The following is a 23,508-nucleotide window of genomic DNA, read 5'->3' on the forward strand; positions in this document are numbered from 1 at the left end:
ATTACATAGTTAATAAGAATGAAAATAGAATTTTAATTCAATTTATTTGCATTGTATCTACTCCTGATGTTTTACATATTTTGTTATTTTTTATATAACTAATATTTTATTGTAATATTACTAAAATATGCTTTCATTATATTTTCAATTTGCTTTTCTTACGGTTTTTAGACTGTTTCATTAATTTTTTTAAACCCCTTTATTTTCTGTTATTTAGTGACTAAAAAATTGTTTAAAAATTGGGTAACTTTAACAACCCTATGTATTACTATATAATTTAACGTAATTTAATAATAATGATAAGTAAAAATGTCAAAAGAGGAATTTTATTTAATTATTTTTCATTGCTATTTCAATTCATTCCTAATTTATAGTAACTATTTTTAATTTCATAAAAGAAATTGTAAAATAGTTGGTCTTATACAGGTAAAAAGTATATATTTTTATTTCCTGTATATACAGTTTACTATTATGCATCCTATTTTATTTAATATAATTAATTAATATGTTTTTGCCTTGGCTACAAGCAGAGTTTAAATTAAATCAAGTTATTAATTTTATATTTTAACATTTTTATGGTACTATTATTTATTCAAGTTTTATTACTGATTTTGATATTATAAAATCAAACGTGTAATACAACACGTGGTTACATTTGTGTTTAGATTGTCAATGTACAATAACATCAATATTAAAAATAATGACATTCAACGAGAAAAATTAACAAGAACCCTTTCAACTGTTTAATAACATGAAATATAACATTTAATAAATAAACAGGACATATTAAACGCTTCTCTTGTTCAAAAGATTTCGTTTGGAACGATACAAAAGGCCAACGGGAGAAACCGGGAAAACAGCGAATATTAAAACATTATATCCGGGAAAAAAGCACGGAAGAACGAAAATTCAGCATTTCCTGCCAAAAGTCGCCTTTTCTTTTAATATAACATACAAATTTTCCGAGCTGCTTCGCTTCTATCTTCGTAGTTCTTTCGGTCTCGCTTGAATTTTTTCAAATTTTATTACAGATATTTGACATAATTTGAATCGCTGACATTGAACTGATGAAACTGAATAAGAAATAATTTTTCGGGTAAGGTATAACTTCTAAAAGGGATAATGCTGAATTTTCCATGAATTAAGTAACTGTATTTTTGTAATTATTTATTAGGTAATTTGTTATCTTAACCTATTGGAAAGGAATGCAAACTGTGGAACGGATTGTGATCCTTGATATTCTGCGGCCATTTGTTAGCTGAAACAAAACGTTAATCATAATTATTTTTCATATTTTGAAAGATTAATCGCAAATTTTAAATATAAATGTAATAAGTAGTATATATATATATATATATATATATATATATATATATATATATATATCTAATAGCTATCCAATCTAATAAAAACACATTTTTAAGAATGTAGTTTTATTCAGTAGTTAATTAATATTCAATAGCAATTTTAATATTCTTAGCAATATATTTATTTGGTTGGGGAAAGCAATTTTAGTCTTCTATTGTAAATAAAATTTTTGCATATAAATTTGAGATGCTAATCAATGGCATACGTGCCGTTATATCAAAACTGCAACTCAAATGAATGTGTTTAAATTTTTATCCAATTTAAAGATGCCTAACTTTGTGATTATTACTATGTTTTTTTATTATTTAATTATTACATTGTTACTAGTCGTTTCCGACTAACCTACAATGTGTCTTTATGATGACTTCAATCTAGGCATATATGTTATGTAGGAGAACCCATCGGCCCTAACTCAGTTTCACACTACACAAGATCAGATGGTTGGATTCGTTTCAGTATGTGTCCTCTTTTGGTAGTATCCAAAAGCTTCAATACTTCAATATTCTCATGAGAATGGAGTCTTTCCTCATGCCCCCTTGCAATTTTCTTGATTTTTTGATTGACTCTTGAATTTTCAGTATTTGCTTATATAATAGCAATTTATTATGTACTGATATTTGGGATTTTTTTCAATTAACCAGTACATTTTCCTATATTTCAATTCCAGTTCTTTTCTTTTCTTCTTTATATATTCCTTCCAACGAAGTTTTGTATCAAGATTCATTCCGATATATTTAGCGTTGTTGCTATATGGAATGCTATATTATTTAATGATATTGCTGCTTGTACGGTCTGATTGTAGGTGAACTGCACATGCCCAAATTTACTTTCGATAATTTTTATTTTCCAAGCTTGTGTCCAATTATTTATATTGTTACTTCCGTATTGTAATTTCATGAGGCTTCTTCACTAATGTCTTTGACAGCTATAATTGCAGTATCATCAGCAACTGTAGCCATCGTATTATTCTCCATTTGTGGTATATTACATGTGTAGAGTAGATAAAACATTGGCTCCAGTACACTTCCTTGTGGTACACCTGCTTTAGCTTCTTTTATTGTAGAGTAAGCTTTTTCTTGTTTGACTCTAAATATTCTGGTTGTAATGTACGATTTTAATAGTTCAGTGTATTTTGGTAACATTTCTGTAGTTTATGAACGAGCCCTTCATGCCAAACCTTATCGAAGTTTTGATCTACATCTAAGAATATAGCTGAGCATACTTTTTTACTTTCGTAGGCTTTTTCAAAAACATCCGTTATTCTGTGGACCTGGTCAATTGTTGAATGCTTGTTAATAAACCCAAACTGGTGTGTTGTATTAGGTTTTTTCTCTCTATGATCGGTTTTATTCTTTTCAACAGAAGTTTTTCAAAAAGTTCAGATATTACTGATAACAGTGATATCGGTCTATAAGCTTTTATTTCGTTTCGTGACTTCCCAGGATTTGAGATCATTATAATTTTGCAATCTTTCAAATGCCTGGGACATATTTTAATTTAAATGATGTTTTGATCAAGTTGGTAAGTTGTATAATTGCCTTTCATGGTAGCTTTTGCAGTAATTTTCCTATTATTAAATCAGAGCCTGGTGATTTAATGGGTTTAATGTCAGTTTTGATAACTCTGGTTAGCTATTTCGGTGTGGCTAATTCAATCATCGAATTTTCAGCTTCTATGTCCGGTCAATTACTACTATGTAAATGACTCAAACCTGTTCGTGAATTGTACGGTTGATTTTTAGTTCGATAACGATGTGACAATATGATATATTTCTCTATATTGACATTTTAAAGAATTTCGTTATTTTTAGCTAATTAAGGTATTCATTTAAGCGCTAATCACCATAAATCCATATAATTTTTGACTGACCCGGATATTTTTCTTTTTGGAAATACACTTAAAAAGCAAAATCTCTGTTTAGAGTTTTCAAATTTTAGTTTTTCAAGTTCTATAACCTTTTAAATCATTTATTAGAAAAAATAGATATTATTTTTCCCCAACCTTATATTTTCGTGTATGGTTTCTTCATCTGTATAACATTTTCAGTAATTCAAAATCATTTTGTAGGTTTTTTAATAATTTTCGGTGACTGTTTGAACTGAAGACTTTAAACTTCACTTACTAGCTAGTAGTAATTTAATATTTTGATGTTACCCTTTTTGGTGCATTTGATATCAAGTTAGTATTTTCATCATAGTTGCACAGTATTTAGAACACTTAATAAGGAAATCGTTGTTAATTATTTGGGAATTTAATGTCGATAAAACAATTAGAATTATCTAATGATTGCGTTATTGTACAGAGAAAGTAAACATATAACTTTATTGCCAATTTTAGAGAAATGTTTCGCGACGTCCAATATCTTGTTATCTCTACTTTGATAATATTACTTGCTTTAGTCGCTATGGTGCGTTTTGGTTTTTTTTTGGGTCATTTTCAGTCTGCCTTATATATGGAAAAGTACGTTTAGTTTCTTATATGGATTAGTGATTAAATTATTAGTCGTTAGTTCATTAGTTTGATATTAGTTGGTAGTGCAATATAAGTATAATGCATCCTTTATCCAGCAAGTTTTATACAGGCAGTAAAGAAATGCAACATTGTTTTCCTTTCAAGAAGTATCCCTCTGCTTAAATAATGGATTCAAAATATTAAAAATCTCAAACTGATTGGATTAGTATGAAGAATTTTATGATCGTTACTATATATGTTGTTGTAAGTTCACAATAATTATTATTCAAATATTCTGGTCATCATTTTTATAGTTGCAACTCCACTAAAAGAATAGCTCCTGAATGGAAACCTTTGAATAGTGGCTAAACCATAAATTCAAAACAAGAGGAATTTTGGTGTAAAGCCATTCAATACTTAAATAGTGCAAAATAAACTAAAAACAAATGTGTCAAAAAGCCATTAATTAAAAGTGTAATAAATACTTTCAGTACGTATTGGAATAAATATAGTAGCTAAGGTAAGTAACCAAGATTCAGGAATAAACATCCCTCAACAAGCATATTTAAATAATAATTTAAGGCACCCATCATAGCTTTGTTTTTTCATCTCATTCATCTTTTAGGAAACTGTGAAGAGGACGAACATGAGGGCGTTTTAGATAAAAGTAAATTTACTTCTTTACTAACCAGGGATATCTCCAGCTTCTGATGGTCCTAGACGAACAAACAAAATTTTACGTTGTACCATAGTATATATTTCAGGTTATTTGGTAATATGTTGAAAAAAGAAATTAATTTTATTTTTTCTTTGGCCATTTTGTCTTTGTTATTAGGCCGACAGGTCTAATTTTGTACTAATTTTATACAGGCAATGCAATATCTCTTCCAGATTTCAACAGAATTGTTTTATTCTATTGTTAGTAGTCCTCGAAGCTATCTCTCTTATTTTATTCCGTGACATTGAAACGTCGATATTACAACACATTTTTTTTTGTCAAAAGTAGTAAAAGAAAGTAATTTTTTGAAAATCTTTTAATTGTACAGTACACAATGAATTTCCAGATAAAATATTAAAAATGGTAAAAATGTGTTTCACATATTTTTATATTAAGCAGCTAAATACAATTTTAGCAGAGAAAAACTCAAAATTTGCTTAGTATAAGAAAACAAAACGGTAGATCTCTGATAGATAGAACGTGAATTGTAAATTTATTTTCATAGTTTTATTGAATTTTATTTAATATATTGTTTTCATAAATTAATTTGTGTTTTGTTTTAATTTCGTTGGTCAATGAAACGGGACACCAGGGCTGTCACGCGTATAACTGTCAAAGTCTTAATCAAATATCCTCAGAGCAAAAGGTTTTCATAACAGGTGCCTATAATGGAGATTTAAACTGACCAATAAAATTATTTGAATGGACGATTATAAGCTTATCTAGATATTGGACGTAGCGAAACTTTTCTCTAGAGATCCCTAGCGAGTTTTTTCTTTATTGCTCTATGTATTATTGTGTATTTTTGACAAGTATAATGACGTCTTTAAAATACGATAAGTCATTTCGAGGACTTTCCAGAGTATGTGGAGAAATATTTAACTCACCTTTATAATACATTTCTTTGTGCATGGATGGACAGTTATTGACCTGAAACAAACATAATATATTTACCATTTACAAATATACAATAGATAAAAATGACGTGGATATCATAGAATGTAAGTTACATATGTTACACATTGGCAGTACTGTGTCAATAGTATAAATAATGCAAGCATAGATATTGTCTAGTTCACATGATACATTTTTTGGCTATATTTCAATGTGATATACATTCTTTTGATACAGTAAACAAAAGTGGTAAAATGTCATATGTGAAGAGTAAAGTTGCAATTTAAAATTGAAACATTAAAATTTAGAACAAGCCCTCAGAATACGCTTAGGCATTTCTAAATTGGCCGACTTTTTTGGCGCAGTAGTAGAGGCGACAGGACGGTGCACCTATTGTTGCGATAGTTGCGGGTTCGATTCCTGCGTGGGCATGGTCGTAAATTTATGTTTGTGGCTGTTTAATATTAGTGATTGTCCTAGAGTCCAAGAGCGTAAAATCCGACAAAGAATATGATAACCAGGCTGTATAAGACCGGATGTCTTGTGGGATGATTTCCAAGTTGGTCACTCGCCAGTCGGTAGGCTTAATGCCGAGGAATGGTGGTTCGGAGCTCACTGTAGGTCCAGTTCAGATAAACCCTCGTTGGCAAAAAGAAGACTTGAAAATATAAAAAAAAACTCTAAATTCTTGCAATTTTTTATTACATCTTTAATTAGACACGTTTACTAAAATCTTAATTTACAAATACATTTTTTACTACATTTCTATGGTGCTTGCTTGGGTCAATGCACAAGCAAGGTGAGTGTCGTATAAATATATCAGTATGTATATCCTAAATTAAAAATAAATTCGACTAACTTAGGTTAGATTCAATTAACACCTATATAATTTCTACAAGAACGTGTGCTATTGGTTGTTTTGATTTTCGGTTATCCTGCTTGTTGATCAGTATTGCTTCCTCGTTGCTGTAATTTAATAATCTATATATTAATCTACTTAGCAAAAATGTTGCCTCCCTTTCGGACGAAAACGAGGGCACTTGGGGGCGTGAAGTTTGGTATGGTTAAAGCTTATAAGGAGAAGAATTTTTAGGCCTTAAATTTTTGTGTAATATGGGCTATAAATAAGTAGATTCCAATATAATAAAATATCCGGTATACACTATACAACTTGGACGCATAATTTTTAAAATCAGAATCTGACAGCAAAATGCAATCAGAGCAATTTTAAATCTGAAGAAAAATCTCTGCATTGTATATTTGAAAAGATATTAAAACAGAAAATGATTGTGTTAAAATAGTATTAAACGAATTTATTTAATTTTAAGTAGTGTTGTTTAAAATTTTGTGCTATTTTCGGTCATTACCGTATTGTTGGAGGTATAGAATTGTGAAATGTTTGGGTAAAAATCGATTAAGAAATATGATCATGTAAAGTTACATTTTATTTCTTTTTATAGAGAGTATGTGTTGAGTGTCTGCTTTATTGGAAAGTATATACGGCTGTGTAAGGATTAAAGCAAAAAACGTAAGTGAGAATATGATTATGACATAGAATAACAAAGACAACCGAGAATAACAAGAATCATTTGTCCTCTTTGTTTACAAGGTATTTAGATTTTGGCAAGCAAATTTCGATTTAATATGATGTTTGGTAAACATAGAATAGCTAAGAAAATAAAGTAATTAATTAAGTTTTTACTTAAAGGCTGATACTAATTGATATGGTTCTGAGGATTATTATCCTAAGAGCATTTTAAAGACTACTAAGATTTTAAGTGGGAAAGATGGATGAAAGCTAAATATTATATGAATAACAAAAATGAAGTAATGAAAATATGGAATATATAGGACAAATAGAAAATATTATGAAGTAATGATAGTAATTTTGTAAGCATTGTAAAGCATCAATAAATATTAAGGTGTTTAACGATTAAATAATAACGCAATAAAATATATAACTATACGACATTTTATGCTTTGAACTTTGTATCAATTATTTGATTATTTATTTTATTGACCTACATTTTGAAATCAATAGTTCATTTTATAATTGTAAAAACATTCCTTCAATGTACATTTTAAATTGTAAAACATACTTTTAACACAACAATTGAACCGACTTCAAAAAATAAATAAGGAACGAACTCAGTAAAAAGTAAAAAATAATCAAACTTAGAGTTTTAACACAAAAAAACACGATATATGTTGTTATAAGATATATGTTAATTCAATGATATTTTATCATTTGTACCTTGAATGAATTATTTGAACAAATATTACTCTATTTGTTATTTCGTATTTATGATTATAATATAAAAGTAAAACAAGAAATCATATATACTTTTATTTGAGACCCTGAAGTTATTACAATTCCCAAAATAAGCTTACGTATGATACTTTGTTATAATGTTCAGTGGTGTAGTGGGTCAATTTAAACTTATCAATACTTCGTTGATTGTGGAAACTTAATGGAAATTAGATTTTATTAAATGCCATTTGAAAAAAGTTGGTAAGTTCTTAAGATAGTTTTAGTATATTTTAATATGTTTTAATATACAGACATTTATGATTTTAACTAATGTTATATATCAAATTCATTTCTGATCTTATATAGAAAATACCATGCAAACAAATTTTAGTAACATATCGTTTAATTAAAAAAAAAGTTTTCCAATTTGGAGCTCAGGGCGATCACTAGTCCTTCATAAATTCGTTTCCAATCCCACCAAATGCTTAGCACCATCTTAGTTTATTCCTTTTTCCCTGAAGTTATTACAGTTCCCAAAATAATCTTACTTATGATACTTTGTTATAATATTCAGTGGTGTAGTGGGTCAATTTAAACTTATCATTACTTCGTTGATTGTGGAAACTTAATGGAAATTAGATTTAATTAAATGCCATTTGAAAAAAGTTAGTAAGTTCTTAAGATAGTTTTAGTATATTTTAATATGTTTTAATATAGAAACATTTATGAGTTTAACTAACGTTGTTCTATATCAAATTCATTTCTGATCTTATATAGAAAATACCATGCAACAAATTTTAGTAACATATCATTTAATTAAAAAAAAGTGTTCCAATTTGGAGCTCAGGGCGATCACTAGTCCTTCATAAATTCGTTTCCAATCCCACCAAATGCTTAGCACCATCTTAGTTTATTCTTTTTCCCTGAAGTTATTACAGTTCCCAAAATAATCTTACTTATGATACTTTGTTATAATATCCAATGGTGTAGTGGATCAATTTAAACTTATTAATACTTGTTGATTGTGGAAACTTAATGGAAATTAGATTTAATTAAATGCCATTTGAAAAAAGTTAGTAAGTTCTTGAGATAATTTTAATATATTTTAATATGTTTTAATTTACAGATATTTATGATTTTAACTAACGTTATATATTAAATTAATTTCTGATCTTATATAGAAAATACCATGCAACAAATTTTAGTAACATATCATTTAATTAAAAAAAATCCAATTTGGAGCTCAGGCGATCACTAGTCCTTCATAAATTAGTTTCCAATCCCACCAAATGCTTAACATCACCTTAATTTATTTCTTTTTCTCCAAACCTATTTATCGCAAAGTTCAAACTATTTTGGAACCAACCAAACTAATTTGGAATTAATTTTTAAAAATACACTGACAATTTTTATAACTAAAACGGCCCCTTTTAAAGCCAACGAAGCAAAGCTGAAATGTTGTAGGAAATTGTGTCAGTTCGGTTGTGTTTGAATAAAAATTAACTTTGAAAATTTGCTATTCGTTCGTGAGGGACGGACTGATTTATCAGGCAAATTTAAGGCGACTGAAAAGTAAGTGCTCTCAGAAATAAGCCAGTACGAATTACGTTACGTCGACACGCTTTGAAATGTTCCCGCGGACATTTTTCGGCGATAAATTGCTAATGTATCGTTGATGTATTTTCAGAGCCCTTTTAAAGGGAACTGGTTAAATTGCATCGCGACTCTCAAGGAATTCATTGCATTTATCAATTTTCAATATAATTGAATACTAAAAATAAAGCACTACTATTAAGATTTACGAGTCAATAAGTATTTTTTAAAATTAATACATGATGGACATCTTGTATGTTAAGTCTGATCATATAATTATTTTCGCTAATAATACCTCTTTCTACTTCATGTATAATTTATACCTTGATTTTCTTATCAGACATGTGTTTGATAGATAACAATTATTAAAGCAATAAATATCTGTATATTAAAACGTATTAAAATACATGCAAACTATCTCAAAAACTCATTAAACGTTTTTAAATGGCATTTAATTAAATGCAATTGCTATTAAGTTTCAATAATTAATAACCTTTCAAGTATTAATTAGTTTAAGTTGCTACACTAGAACACTATAACAAAAGTATCAAGAGAAAGTTTATTTTCAGAACTGTAACAACTTCAGGGCATGAAATATATGTATATAATGGGTTAATTGAAAAGTCCCCGGTCTACCATAGTAAAACACATTTTTTTGGGAAAATTAGTTTTTTTTATTCAACATAATTATCTTCAAGGGCGATACACTGATTATAGCGACCCTCCAACTTTTACCAATTTTATAGTATGATTTGTCCTTTGCATCAAAATAAGCCTTAGTTTCGGTGATAACCTCTTCATTCGACGAACGTTTCTTCCCACCGAGCATTTTTTTGAGATCTGAGAACAGGAAATAGTTTTCCTAGTAGGATTTTTTTAATGTTTTCTTCGGTAGCAACCTCTTTTGGGGTCCACTGCGTTCGCCGTCTTCTGTGCTCATTTCACCATTTTCTCGGGACAGTATCCGGAAACTCGGCATCAAGCCAAGTTCTTGCCTCAACTGCATTTTTTCCTTTCAAGAAGCAATATTTTATCAGCACGCGAAATTCCTTTTTATCAATTTTTTTCACAATAACAAAAGTTGCTTTACTGAAAATGCTATAATTCACAAACTAATTATCCGACAGCTGTCAAATTTATACACGCATCTTTTGAGGATTAGGGCTAACTAAAAAACATATGAATTTCATACTAGTAGCGCCATCTATGTGTCAGGCAGGCGACTTTTCAATTGACCTGTTATGCTCTTTCTTTATTTTTATATTTTCAACATAAATATTAAAACACAAATTAGTCTGTTATGAACCGAGAATATAAGAAAAAACAATTCTGAAATTGGTATTTAACTTTAGCATGAATATTAAAACAACAACCAACACAATTGGGTAATTTATTTTTAACCGAGTTCAGAGAAAAAGGAGAAGGTTCTATGTTCGGCTGTATATATTTTATATTAATGTATGTTCGCCGATTTCTCTGTCAATTAAGGACCGATTTTCAAAATTCTTATTTTATTTAAAGCCTCAAGTTTTAAAGGAACGTACAAAGTTTCCACATATTTTTTTATCCGTGTTTCTTTATTCCTATTTTTTCTAATACGGGCTGCACCTGTAACCTAGCTATTCCTATATTTACAATATCATTTTAACTACTATTAATTGATTACTTTGAAGTCGGTGCCGAGCTCAAACAATACAAATATAATCATATTATTTTCAGAATTATACACAAAATTAAATTACCAATAGAACAAATCTGAAATAATATTACGGTTTGTGTTCGGCACCAACTTGAAAGTGATCGGTTGGTAGTACTAAAAAGAATATTTTAAATAGATAAATAGGTTTAAGTAGGTATTAAGCTAAATTGTGTGTATATAGTAGAAGTAGTAGTAGTAGTAGTAGTAGAAGATAAAATACGTTTAGCAGATAGGTTAAATAAGGTTTTTTAGTTTTATTTAGTTATATATTTTACAACGATTATTATGTACATATTTTGTATTAAAACGTTTTTTTTGTGTTAAAACTATAAGTAATTATATAATTTTTTACTTTTTAGTGAGTTCGTTAACGTTCATATTCTTAACATTATAAGTGTAACATTTTATCTTAAAAGCCAAATACAGGGGAATGTTTCTGCGACAAATGAGCTAGTTTTTGTTTAAATCAATATCAAATATGCCCAAAAGCTCTAAATGATAATAATTGTTCTTTTGTACTATTTTAAAGATAACCGATTTGAATAATATCACGTATATATAAAAAAAACAAATAAATAGTAACCATTTCTTTGTTGGCCGACAGACACGACCTGGTCTCTTTTTGGTGCAGGGTCACCTGGAGAAACCCACTGCCCTTGTTTTTCCTTGGTCTCTGCTATTAGTGATGTGTCCATGTTACGAAACGGTGCAAAATATCGTTCAAATTGCGGCTTGAAAACATAATGGCTTGGAAATAGTTTTTCATAAAAATAACATACGTACAAATACTTTTAACATCCATCTTATTTGTCAGATTTACTCCTCTGTAATTCTGCCTGTGGGTTCAATAAATTGGAGGAATGGAAAATGGAAATGGATTGGGAATTGGAAAAATATACTCTGTATAGTATAAGTATAATGTAGGTTCAGGTAAATTATACTGTAAAATAACGTAATATGAATATAAATCTGGCGAACTTTTTGAACACTCTAATATTTTAATCCCCTTGGCCACAAAATTAATATTTTACTTTATGGTATAGATTGTTAATGGAGAATTCGATTTGTCTCAGTACTGTTGTCAAAAACAAACCAATAGTTCACTCACTCTGTATGTATATCCGTTGAAAATAATTCTTAGCTGTTTATTTTGCGCTTATTTAACATTCGAAACCGGCTGAACTGAAAACGCACAATGACCATGGGACAATGTTTAGTTGGCGTTATGAGATCGGTCGTCGATTTCACCTAGGAAATTGAAAACTAGACAATGTATATTTTCCATGGACGCGTAACGTAAATTTGAATTAGTCCCCATTCAATGATACACGCCAGCTTAATTAAAACGCAATGGTAACTGTAGCAAATTTATTGTCGTAGATACAACAATAATTTTCGCTCGTGTTCCAATGGAATATCGAAAATTTTAGATATTAACTATTTATTGGAGTTTCACTGTTATGTAATGCTTATTTAATAAACGCTCGTTGTTTCATGTTATCGCGGTCGATACATATTTGTTTAATGTCATTTGCATGCGTCTGATATATAAATAAATACATAAATCTGTACGCTTTTTAAAATAACTAAAATATATTCTGATAATTTGTTTGCTTTAAAAAGGTGTTTATAGAGAAATATTGGTACAATATATATTCATCAACATATTTTCCATCATTTTCTACAACTTCTTTCCATCTTTCGTTGATATAGCGAAATGACATTCATTTTCGCGTCTCTTCAGTATTAGGAACATTAGGAATATTTGATGAATACGTCAGGAAGCAGTTGATTCATCAACTGCTAAGCTCTCTGAAAATTCTTTGAGACTTTGAGCTGAGTTTTTGTTCATTAAGTCTTAGAAGTCAATGCCTTTCAACTTTTTGGTCTTGCAGGTTATACTTATTGAATTGTTGAAACCAAAATAAGTTTCTAAAAGTGTTTGGTTGGTTTTGTCTGCAGACTTCTTCGAATCAACCATCAACAATACTGAAAAGGGTATAATAAATTTTTGTGAGATAACTGGTAATATTTGGGCATGTTTTTAAATAACGTTAATAATAATTAGTTAATAACCTCGAATTTTAAAAAATGGCATATCTTAGACTAGACAATTTTTGGAGTTTGTGTAATGTGATGTTTTAATTTTGGATATTGTTGAATATGTCGGGAGTTCGAATCCTGTTGAGGGATGTACTTTATGTTTGTGATTCTTTACAATTATGAAGGTTTAATAGCAAAGAGTGGAATATTTTATAAGGAATATGATCCCAGTAATGCCAGTAGCCAGTCTGGGTAAGACTGGATGTACTCTGGGATTATTTCTAAGTTTGTCACTCGCCAGTCGGCAGGCTTAGTGCCGAGGACTGTGGTTCGGAGCACATATTAAGCGGTAGGTTCGGTCCAGATATAACATATAATTGGTATAAGAGGGACTGAAAAATATAACACAAAAAATATGCAGACATTATATTTTTCTATAAATACTTAATTTACTAATTACCGTATATGATAAGAGGAAAATAATAGTTAGATTTATAAAATAATTTATATATATGTTTGAAATTATTTTATATATAAAAACAACAAAGCTACACGATATATATTTTTAGGTTGGAACGCATTGGTTAAACATTTCCCACAGTCCAGACGCTAGAGGCGGTAAAGGTGGCCTGTTTTGGGATAAGTACCGTATCGTGTTTCTTAAACAACTGATTGCTTTTAAAAGGTAGAAAATTACAGATGAATATTATAACAACCTTATATCTATATGCCGAAATTAGCGAAAAGAGGCCTGGTTTCAATAATAAAATATCATCTTTCATCGGGATGATGAATATCTGCACAAGGATGTTTTAGTGATGGAAAAACTGCAGTATCGGGGATACTATTTGAGCGGCTACTTCCCCTATTCACTTGATTTGGTACTCTTAGTTTCATCGATTTTCATCAATTCCCACGCTTAAAGATATATATTTCTGGGGAACGCTTTTCATCCAATGAAAATGTTGAGAATATTTGATAGCTTTCCACTTGAGAAAAGGAATACTGCTATTTGAGAAACCCGTAGTTGGAGTTAAGGGAGAGTACTTTTTTTATAATTAATTTTTTAACTGAAATTTACAGCCTTGTATTGTCAGGTTAAAAACTATTCATTTTACGCTAGTACATACAACTGAAAGTTGTAATAATTAGGAACAGGAATTTCAGTGAACAAAATTCTAGGGCTTACACGCAGGTTAATCGAAAGACGAATATATAGTAATATAATATATAGAAAAATATGTAATTCATTGCTAGACTTTTGTATGATTTGTATGACTGTTTATAATGTACCAGATACGCTACTTTTTATTTATAAAAAAAATCAACTTATTTCAGTATGGCTGTAATTTTTATATGATATTTAAATATCAAAAGACGTAATATTAATTTGCCAGACAACAATTATATTGCTAAATAATGAGGAACCCTGATTATATCGGGAAAATAAAATAGGTATGTTGAAAGAGTTCTGTTATTAGTTATTAAAAATATCAAAAGTCATTAAAATAATTATCCATTCTTAATTATTTTAAAAATTGAGAATTTTAACTGTACAGGTACGATGTGTACTGGTAAAAGCAAGCCCTGCCGCCAACCAGATGAGCTGGGTGCTGATCGAGTGAGTGAAAGAGACGATATGTCAATTGTCTTCCTCAAAAACGTTGACCAATAACAACTCTTAAACCAATATTCCCAGCTTAACAGACCTAGGTGTAACACTGGAAGATTGAGACAGTTCCGCCAATTTTTAAATTTTAATTTTTATATTTTAATTGTTGACACTGAATCTAAATAATAATGCGGCATTAAGATCAAAAAGTCAAAATTGATTTATTTCAATATTCCTCATCGTCATAATTATAACGCGGTTTTAATCGAATATCAAATATACGACTGTTAAATATTTACCTATTTGGAGCATTTATTAATGAATTACATTCTATACTATAGGCAAACAGTTGGTTTATTAATGAAGTTTGCTAGTGCATTTACCAAATAGACGAATGACAACAAAGACTCGTAATGCTCATTATGGTATGAGTTGAATTTATGTAATCTGTGTAATAAATTATTGTATGCATGTAATAGTTAGAAGATTAGTATAATTTATTAAATATTCACTATGTTTCAAATTTCATTAGAAATAGTTTCGAGATAGTGTCATCGTTTTAGAGGAAGTTTTGACTATTGAATGCTATGCGCTCAAACTTCTTTTAGTTAAATTGAAATAAACTATAATTTGCTTTTTTCATATATATATATATATATATATATATATATATATATATATATAATATATAATTAGTATACATATAATAGTGTAGCGACCTTGAGGCATGTCGAATTTTATATTGTGGAATAACGGTCAACAAGGTACCCAGAAATATAATCCCAGATGTCGAACACGGGCGGGGTGCCAGCAGCGACAACTAGAACACGACAACGAACAGCTGGCAATCCCGAGACGTTTATCTGAGATGTTATTGAAGAGTATTTCCAGGATTCAGTAACCGACCATCGTTTGGTTTAGACGTGCCACCATCGACTGCCCAAGCCTCGTCTCCAGGTAACACCTTTGCCATCCGTTTTATCTATTTTGTATTTTCTACATTTTTTATATTGCCAATAAATAACGGTCCACTGTTTCATTTCGTTTTACCTCCATTTACTGAGCCATATCAATTACCCTAAGATAGTATATATTTATATTAAAAATATGAATAACAGCAATTAAAAGAATCACAACCAAAAAGGAAAGGGGGATAATTATCAATACATCCGAGAGTTTGTTCTTATATTCCTAACCCAGCAAGAGATGCTTCTCTTGCCAAAAGTTCGGACATGTCTCTGCCTCCTGTAATCATAATCCTATCTGTCCTGCATGTGGACACAATATACATAAAGATACATCTCACCGGTATACTCAAATTGTAATGGTAATCATTCTCCAAGATACGAAGGATGCCCAAGCTATCAACTTAAACTGGAAGCCCTTTCTACTTCAAGCCACATCGATAAAATATTTGATAATTTACATGAAATTCATTTAGAGTATTCTATTTAATTTTTTATTTCATGTTTAATTTTATTTTGGAGAAACCAAACTATTTTATATTTATAACCTATTACGTTATATTTTATCTAGTGCTTTGGTCTCAATACATTAATATATTATGTATTATGAATTATAATTTTTTATATTATTCTTGTTTATATGTGCTTTTAAGTTAATTTTATTCGTTTATTTATTTTTATATTTTATCTATATTTTTGTATTTATCCGCTGTGTTACATATTCTACTTATTATATTGATATATTTTAAATGTGCAATTTTTTCTATGTTTTATCTCGTTTTATATATTTATTGATTACTGTTTTATTATTGATTTCTTTATACAATTAGTGTTTGTATCATACATGTATTTTATACATGTTTATTCTGTTTTAGTTTAGTTAACTAGGCATATTTAATAATATATATCACAGTCCCAATAAAATGAATATACGTTTAAATTACTAAATAACGCAACAGTGTTGAAGTTACTATAAAAAAAAAGAAATAATTTTGGCGGTATATAAGGCCCTGAATCTTGATGTTGATTCAGGATTATCTTTCTGGGCGATTTTTTGCTCCAGATGATGTCATTTTAAAGTAAGACTAATTCTACGAATTCTGTTGAAATGTAGTTTCAGCTAATAGTCTTTTCACTGTTTGTGGTGGCGCACGCAATGGGAGTGAAGCTTTCCTGGATGCGCAGCAAAAACTGGTTGATTCACTTTTGTATTTAAATATATGACAATGTTTAAATTTTTTCCATATTATCCATGACGACGTGACGAATAGTCTAATTCTATTAACCCCAAGTGTATTGTGCTGCCGCTGGCTTTACTAAATTTACATTATCAGTCAGGTATTCTTCTGTAGTTCTATTTAATCGATAATTATCGACTACTTCTGAATTATGTGTACATCGACCAATAATTACTTTTCGTGGTCTTCGAAGATTTCGAATTTTGTTTAGCAGTTAAAATTGACAGAAATGTAGACAAAATCTCTTTAATATAACTAAACATATTAGGAATAAAATTGACAGTGACTATATTTAGTGAAAATCATGTAATAATTATATACATGAGAAGCATTCCCCCCCAGATATAAAATGCACAATTTTGTAGATTACCGTTGAGTTGTTTGATGGTTCTGTCTATATATTTCTAATGCACTTGACATACATATTATCTGCATATGAAGAGGGTAAATTATCAACCTTTCTTGAAAATATTCTTAAGAACGAAGCTGGGCTGATATCAAAAGTAAGAATTAAATGTTGCATTTATAAAAAAATTACATAATTATTTTTTATTGGCCTATCAAGCTCTGAGTATATTTGGTTATTTAGTAGGATATATATTTTATAATTGGATTTTAATTATTGTTATTTTTATTAATTCAGTTATATTGTGTGGGAACATATGCGAGATCTCGTTTCGAAATCTAAAGGATATGATTGTATTATATTTTTATTGTTTATAATTTAGACATACTAATTTTATGATGTATTCAACTTACATAAAGTGAAAGTTAATATGAATTTGGTAAGACCGGAAATTAAATCTGTGCGTGCCTGCAGGGTGGTCGACAGGAACGTGAGTTTGTGGCAAAATAAAGTTGGAGATCGTTTCGTCTCTGATACAATTATCCCTGTTTATGAAAACGGACATCGTTTAATAGATGACAGAATTTTTGCTGTTTATGGTAAATATGGTGAGTTTATTAGCAAATAATACTATTAGTTTTTCTCTCAATATTGACTATAGACTTTATCGTCAAAAAATCAACCCATATTGATATCAACCATATACAGCAACCACTATATTCGGTTTAGGAAACATTCGGAAGGAACCGGAAATATTCCTCTGATTTTTACACACTATAGTCTATCCAACGACAATATATAGTTCTCTTCTCACACCTTACGCCCTTTCACTCAAGTGCTATTACACAAGTTCCCAGGGTTTTGATACCATGAATGACCATAACACCTGATGGAGCAGCAGCATGAACATGAACGTTTCAAAATGCTCTTCACAACTTTCTTAGTAATAACAAATTATCGGATTAAAAGCACGCTGTCGACAATCTGTTCCAAAATTATCACAAAATTGGAGCACATTCACATCGTTTTTTCCCACAAAACTTGGGCAACATGGACGATGGACAAGGAATGCGTTTAGACCAAGATATGGCGAAAATCAAAAGGCCATACCAAACGATTTTGTGACGAAGGGCGATTATTGTTGGACCCTCAGGCATAAAACGGATCCCAAGTAGTATAAAAAAATTCAGTTCGACCTCTATTCGCTTCTGATTTATATTTTTTGAAGTCAATAAATGGCCGTTAATGGTCAAAAATATAAAATTAATGAATTTATTGAATATTTCTGAAACTAGAATCAACCCACCGACTGCTGATTTGGACTCAGAGTCCAATTCACCTTATAAACAGCTTTTGCTCACATCCAAAACCATATATACATTAAAATCAGCATGGAATACTATTTTTTTATTTTTTATTAATCTCTTAGTGGTTCCACAATCTGCCCATGGGTATACAATATAACTTTACTGATGTGTAGAAGATCGCTTCTACATGTATTATTCTAGATGCTATTCTAACTTATTCTAAAGTCTACTTTACATTATTACATTTCACTCTATGTTAATCAGTTCGTATGGTAGTTTACGTTTGAGCATACGCAGTTCACTGTCTTCGCGCAAATTTAACTGTTCGGCGAGTGCATTGGGATGCACTATCAGTCTTTCAGATTACTTTGCACTAATACTTCGAATAACACTCGTTATGGGTTCTAAAGGGATATCGAGCTGAATCAGTTTGATGGACACGTAATATGAGGCATCGACGATGACTCGCAACACTTTATTCTGGAACCTCTGAAGTATAGCTATGTTAGTACCCCACAGTTCAATACCTTAGGTCCAAATGGGCCTACGTATTGACTTATACAACAAAATCTTGTTGTCTAAGGTTAATTTAGATTTACGCCCTATCAACAAAAATATTTGATTTGGTTTAAGCCCATGCTGTTTACGTTTTGTCACTATAAGTTTTTCCCATGTTATACGTCGATCAAAATATATTGCTAGGTTATTGCGTTGTCTGCTTGCGGGAGTTTATAATTATTTAGTTTTACTGAGGGAAAAATTGCTCTACAATTTTTATTTTTCTCTATTTTTGCTCTGATATGCCACATTTTCAACTACAATTCGACTTAGTTAAGATAAAGCTGGAGGTTTCTTGTGACTGATATTGGAGATACTCCAATATCAGTCAAAAATATGATAATATTTAATGATAATCATTTTAAATATTACTACGATACTAGACCGTCTATAGTTGTGAGCGAGGACTTTTCCATAAATGTGTTATATATAATAGAATTGTTGACCTGTATCAAATGATCGAAACAGAAGTTTGAAACATATTCATGAACGTATAAGAATGGATCCATTATTTATTTAAAGTTATAACTGGCGAATATTGAGCGTGGACGGAAATAAAGTCCGCATATGTTTCCACGGTCGCCCAGCCGAAACCCACGGTTCCCGTGACGCGATTGTTCGGCCGGGTTCGCTCCCTCAGGAAATTGAAAACTAGACAATGTAAATTTCGCGTAGACGCGTCGGGATAAATTCGAATTAGGCGCGCTCTTCAACGATACCCGCCGATTTAATTAAAACACAATTGTAACAGAGTCAAATTTATTATCGGGCATCAAACAAATCTAAATCATTCGGTAATCGAATGGCGCTACGGAAATACAAATATTAAATATTCAACTGTCGGCGGCCGGTTTTAGGATCGTGCGTCGACAAAAATACGGGTTATGGATATAGTAGTTATATTGCGATTTCAATATTTATACATATGGTAGTTTTTGTTTGAATTAGCATAGCAACAAAAGTAGCACAGCGATAAACTGTAACAATATATAAAGCTGTACGTAGAATAGTTCGTCGTTTAGTAGCTTTGTACGTATTATTTTTTATGGATATTAATTAATTTTAAGATTGTTATGAGAAACAATGATTATTATATCAGGCCTATAAATTAATTTTAAAGAATTTACGACAGATGGCGAACTCTTTATTAAATCGTATCGAGTACATTTTTAACCAATTTCATGTTGAAGCCTCGCTCGTTTCATTGTGTGTCATTGCATCAAAATGTGAATAAAAAAAATTCAATACATCGAAAATGACTGAATTTGTTTGAGTAAACCGCTCTTGCGAAAAATTTCAAGAAATGGTCACTGAAGCTTATCAAGTTTTGTGTGAAGCTTATGGCAGCAATGCTCCCACGATTTCAATATGTGAATATAGAGGTTTTAATAGTTTTCCTTTTACACTTTTGCAGTTTTCCTTTTAGAGTTAACCTTTGACACCGAAGGCAATGACGAATGGTTTAAGATACTACTCGATGAAACCATTAATGAGTATCGCAATCAATTGAAATTGATGCAGTTGAGTTGAATTTATGCTCTGCGGAAAAAGGCCAGGATACGAGCAAAGGCAGAACAATATTATTCTTCAGTAATGACAACGCTCAACAATATGTTACACAACTACTGAAATCATACTTGGAAACATTAGAATGGGAAGTGCTATCCCATCTGCCATGTTCTCCAGACCTTGCTTCTGCTGATTACCATTTGTTTCTATATATGAGTCCTGATTTGTCTAAGCAGTGCTGAAAGCACTTCTTACAAAAATACCAAAAAATGGGAAAGATTAGAAAAGTAGCGGCTATCGACAGATAATACATTTAATAAAATACATTGTACCGAATTTTCACAACGCTGCAAATAAAAAAAAAGAAATTTTTTAATGTGTTTGGAGGAGGTGATGAACAGGATAGTGGTGTCCGTTGTTGTAGCATAGATAATAAGAAATTATTTAAATATTTAGAATGAAAAAGAAGATCTAGAAGAATATAAAGGTGATATAAGACTCATACTTGCTGAAAATACTATTTTAAGGGGCACCTCAAGTTATTTAAAATATTTGACCGGAAAGCTTGGAAACACTAGAAATTTAATGAATATGGGAAGAAATAATATAGTGTGAAGTGGAGGCATTCTCTTTAATAATAATTGTGATAAATGGAATTCTGGAAGGAAATATTCAATAGATAACACAGAAATGAATAAAATATAGAGGAGAAAAGTAACGTACAGTTATATACAATTTTATGGTATAAGATCAGTGAATCATTAGGGAAAACAAACAACTAATAATAGTGCAGGTTGAAAAGGGATATGCTGCGACAAACATGGCTATGGCAGGTGAAGCAAAAATTAAAAAACAAATAACACAACGCCAAAAGTAAAAAAGTCCCATCAAAATAGGAACTCGCAATGGGGGGATACGAAATGGAAAATAGGAAACGAAGGAAGCAGGGACGTGGTTACATAACATGTCAAAATAATTCCAGAGTACAGATAGGAGGAGAGTAAGACGTAGAGTGAGTAGAAGGAGGGAAAGATCGGAAATACAGATGTGAGAGGTATTATTTTATAAAAACAGATCTTATCTAATTATATAAACATAACAGGTCAATTGGAAAGTCCCCAGCCTGACAGATAGATGTCGCTACTTGAATTAAATCCATATGTTTTTTAGTTAGCCATAACCCCCAAAAGATACGCGTATAAGTTTGACGATTTGAATTTGAACTGAATTTGAATTTGATTGATTTTCGGATCGTTTGTTTGTGAATTATAGCATTTTCAGTGAAGCAACTTTTGTTATTTTGAAAAAAACGGATAAAAAGGAATTTCGCGTGTTGATAAAATATTGATTTTTGGATAATATGGATAAGATATGGAACTTTTGATTTTTTCCGGACACTGCCTCAGGAAAATCAACCATCAAGGATTGGTATGCTAAGTTTAGACGTGGTGAAATGAGCACCGAAGACGGTGAACGCAGTGGACGCCCAAAAGAGGTTGTTACTGACGAAAACATTTAAAAAAACCACAAAATGATTTTGAATGACCGTAAATTGAAATTGAATGAAATAGCAGACACTAAAGATATCAACTGAACGTGTACATCATATCATTCACGAATATTTGGGTCTGTGCAAAGTGGGTGCCGCGCGAGCTTACGTTTGACCAAAAACAACGACGATTTGATGATTCTTAGCAGTGTTTGAAGATGATCAAGCGTAACAAACGCGAGTTTTTGCGTCGATATGTAACAGTGGATGAATCATGGCTGCATCATTTCACTCCGATGTCCAATCGACCGTCAGCCGAGTGGACTGCACACGATTCCAAAACGAGGGAAAACGCAACACTCGGCTGGCAAGGTTATGGCGTCTGTATTTTGGGATGCGCATGGAATAATATTCATTGACTACATTGAAAAAGGAAGGACCATCAACAGCGACTTTTGCATAGCATTATTGGACCGCTTGAAGGACAAAATCGCCGAAAAACGGTCGCATTTCAAGAAAAATAAAGTGCTCCCTCACCAAGACAATGCACCATGTCGCAAGTCAGTGAAAACGATGGCAAAAATCCATGAATTGGGCTTGGAATTGCTTCCTTCTTTACCATATTCTCCAGATCTGGTCCCAGCGACTATTTCCTATTCTCATATCTCAAAAGAATGCTCTCTGTGAAGAAATTTTCGTCGAATGAAGAGGTCATGGCCGAAACTGAGAGCTTTTTTTGAAGCAAAGGGCAAATCGTACTACAAAAAAGTTGGGAGGTCGTTATAATCAGTGTATCACCCTTGAAAGGAATTATGTGCAATAAAAAAACTAATTTTGCCAAAAAATGTGTGAAAGGGTTGTTTGCAATTGACTTTTTATGCCTAGTATATGCCTATTGACTTAGTATATGCCTTGTAGGGCTGATAAACGTAGAAACTATTTTGTTTCAAAAGAAAGAGAAATTGCTGAATCCACGTCCCAATTCCAAATAGTTCCAAATGATGTTTAATGCAACGTCGTTTGCTGAATGCCATTATAGATACTACCGCTATACACAAAGTCGAAAACTAAATCCAATCTTGACACATGGATTAGAGATCTTAGTTCAGAACATCAAATAACATTAAAAATCATTGTCGTCTACTCGGGTGCAAAAGTTGACCCCGAACTGCCATCCGGCCTCAAATATCTTACAGTAGTTATACTAGAGAAAATGTATCTGTATCTCTTCTTAATTATTATTACATCAAAAACAATATTGAGAATATATAGCTGACGGTTGTTATCAAAGCGCAGTGCTGCCACCAAAAGCGAATTCGAAAATTGCAACTTTTAGGCCACCACGCATTCACCTAGACGTCTCGCTCTTTTTCTTTTCTCGACCCCCTTGTAACAGGACCACTTTTACAGCGCTACCGTACTTCCTTCACCTTAACCTAATATCCTGTCAATTCTCCCGTCGACCAC

The 23,508-nt window shown here is 30.9% G+C and overlaps 1 protein-coding gene across 1 annotated transcript in view; it reads right to left on the reverse strand.

The window, feature by feature from the left end:
- Positions 1 to 1,058: 1,058 nt before the first annotated feature.
- The window catches only part of CARPA (Carbonic anhydrase-related protein A), a 626,351-nt gene continuing 603,901 nt past the window's right edge, over positions 1,059 to 23,508 (reverse strand). The window contains exons 9-10 of the mRNA XM_076394854.1: positions 5,425 to 5,467; positions 1,059 to 1,258 (exon numbers count right to left, since the gene is read on the reverse strand). Of these exons, the coding sequence (XP_076250969.1) occupies positions 1,188 to 1,258; positions 5,425 to 5,467 (114 nt within the window). The 3' untranslated portion in view covers positions 1,059 to 1,187. The remainder of the gene's footprint in view (positions 1,259 to 5,424; positions 5,468 to 23,508) is intronic.

Source organism: Rhynchophorus ferrugineus, unplaced genomic scaffold, assembly GCF_030347505.1.
Source record: "Rhynchophorus ferrugineus isolate W39M unplaced genomic scaffold, kcgeb_rfMv2 rfM2, whole genome shotgun sequence".
NCBI classification, from domain to species: Eukaryota; Metazoa; Arthropoda; class Insecta; order Coleoptera; family Curculionidae; genus Rhynchophorus; species Rhynchophorus ferrugineus.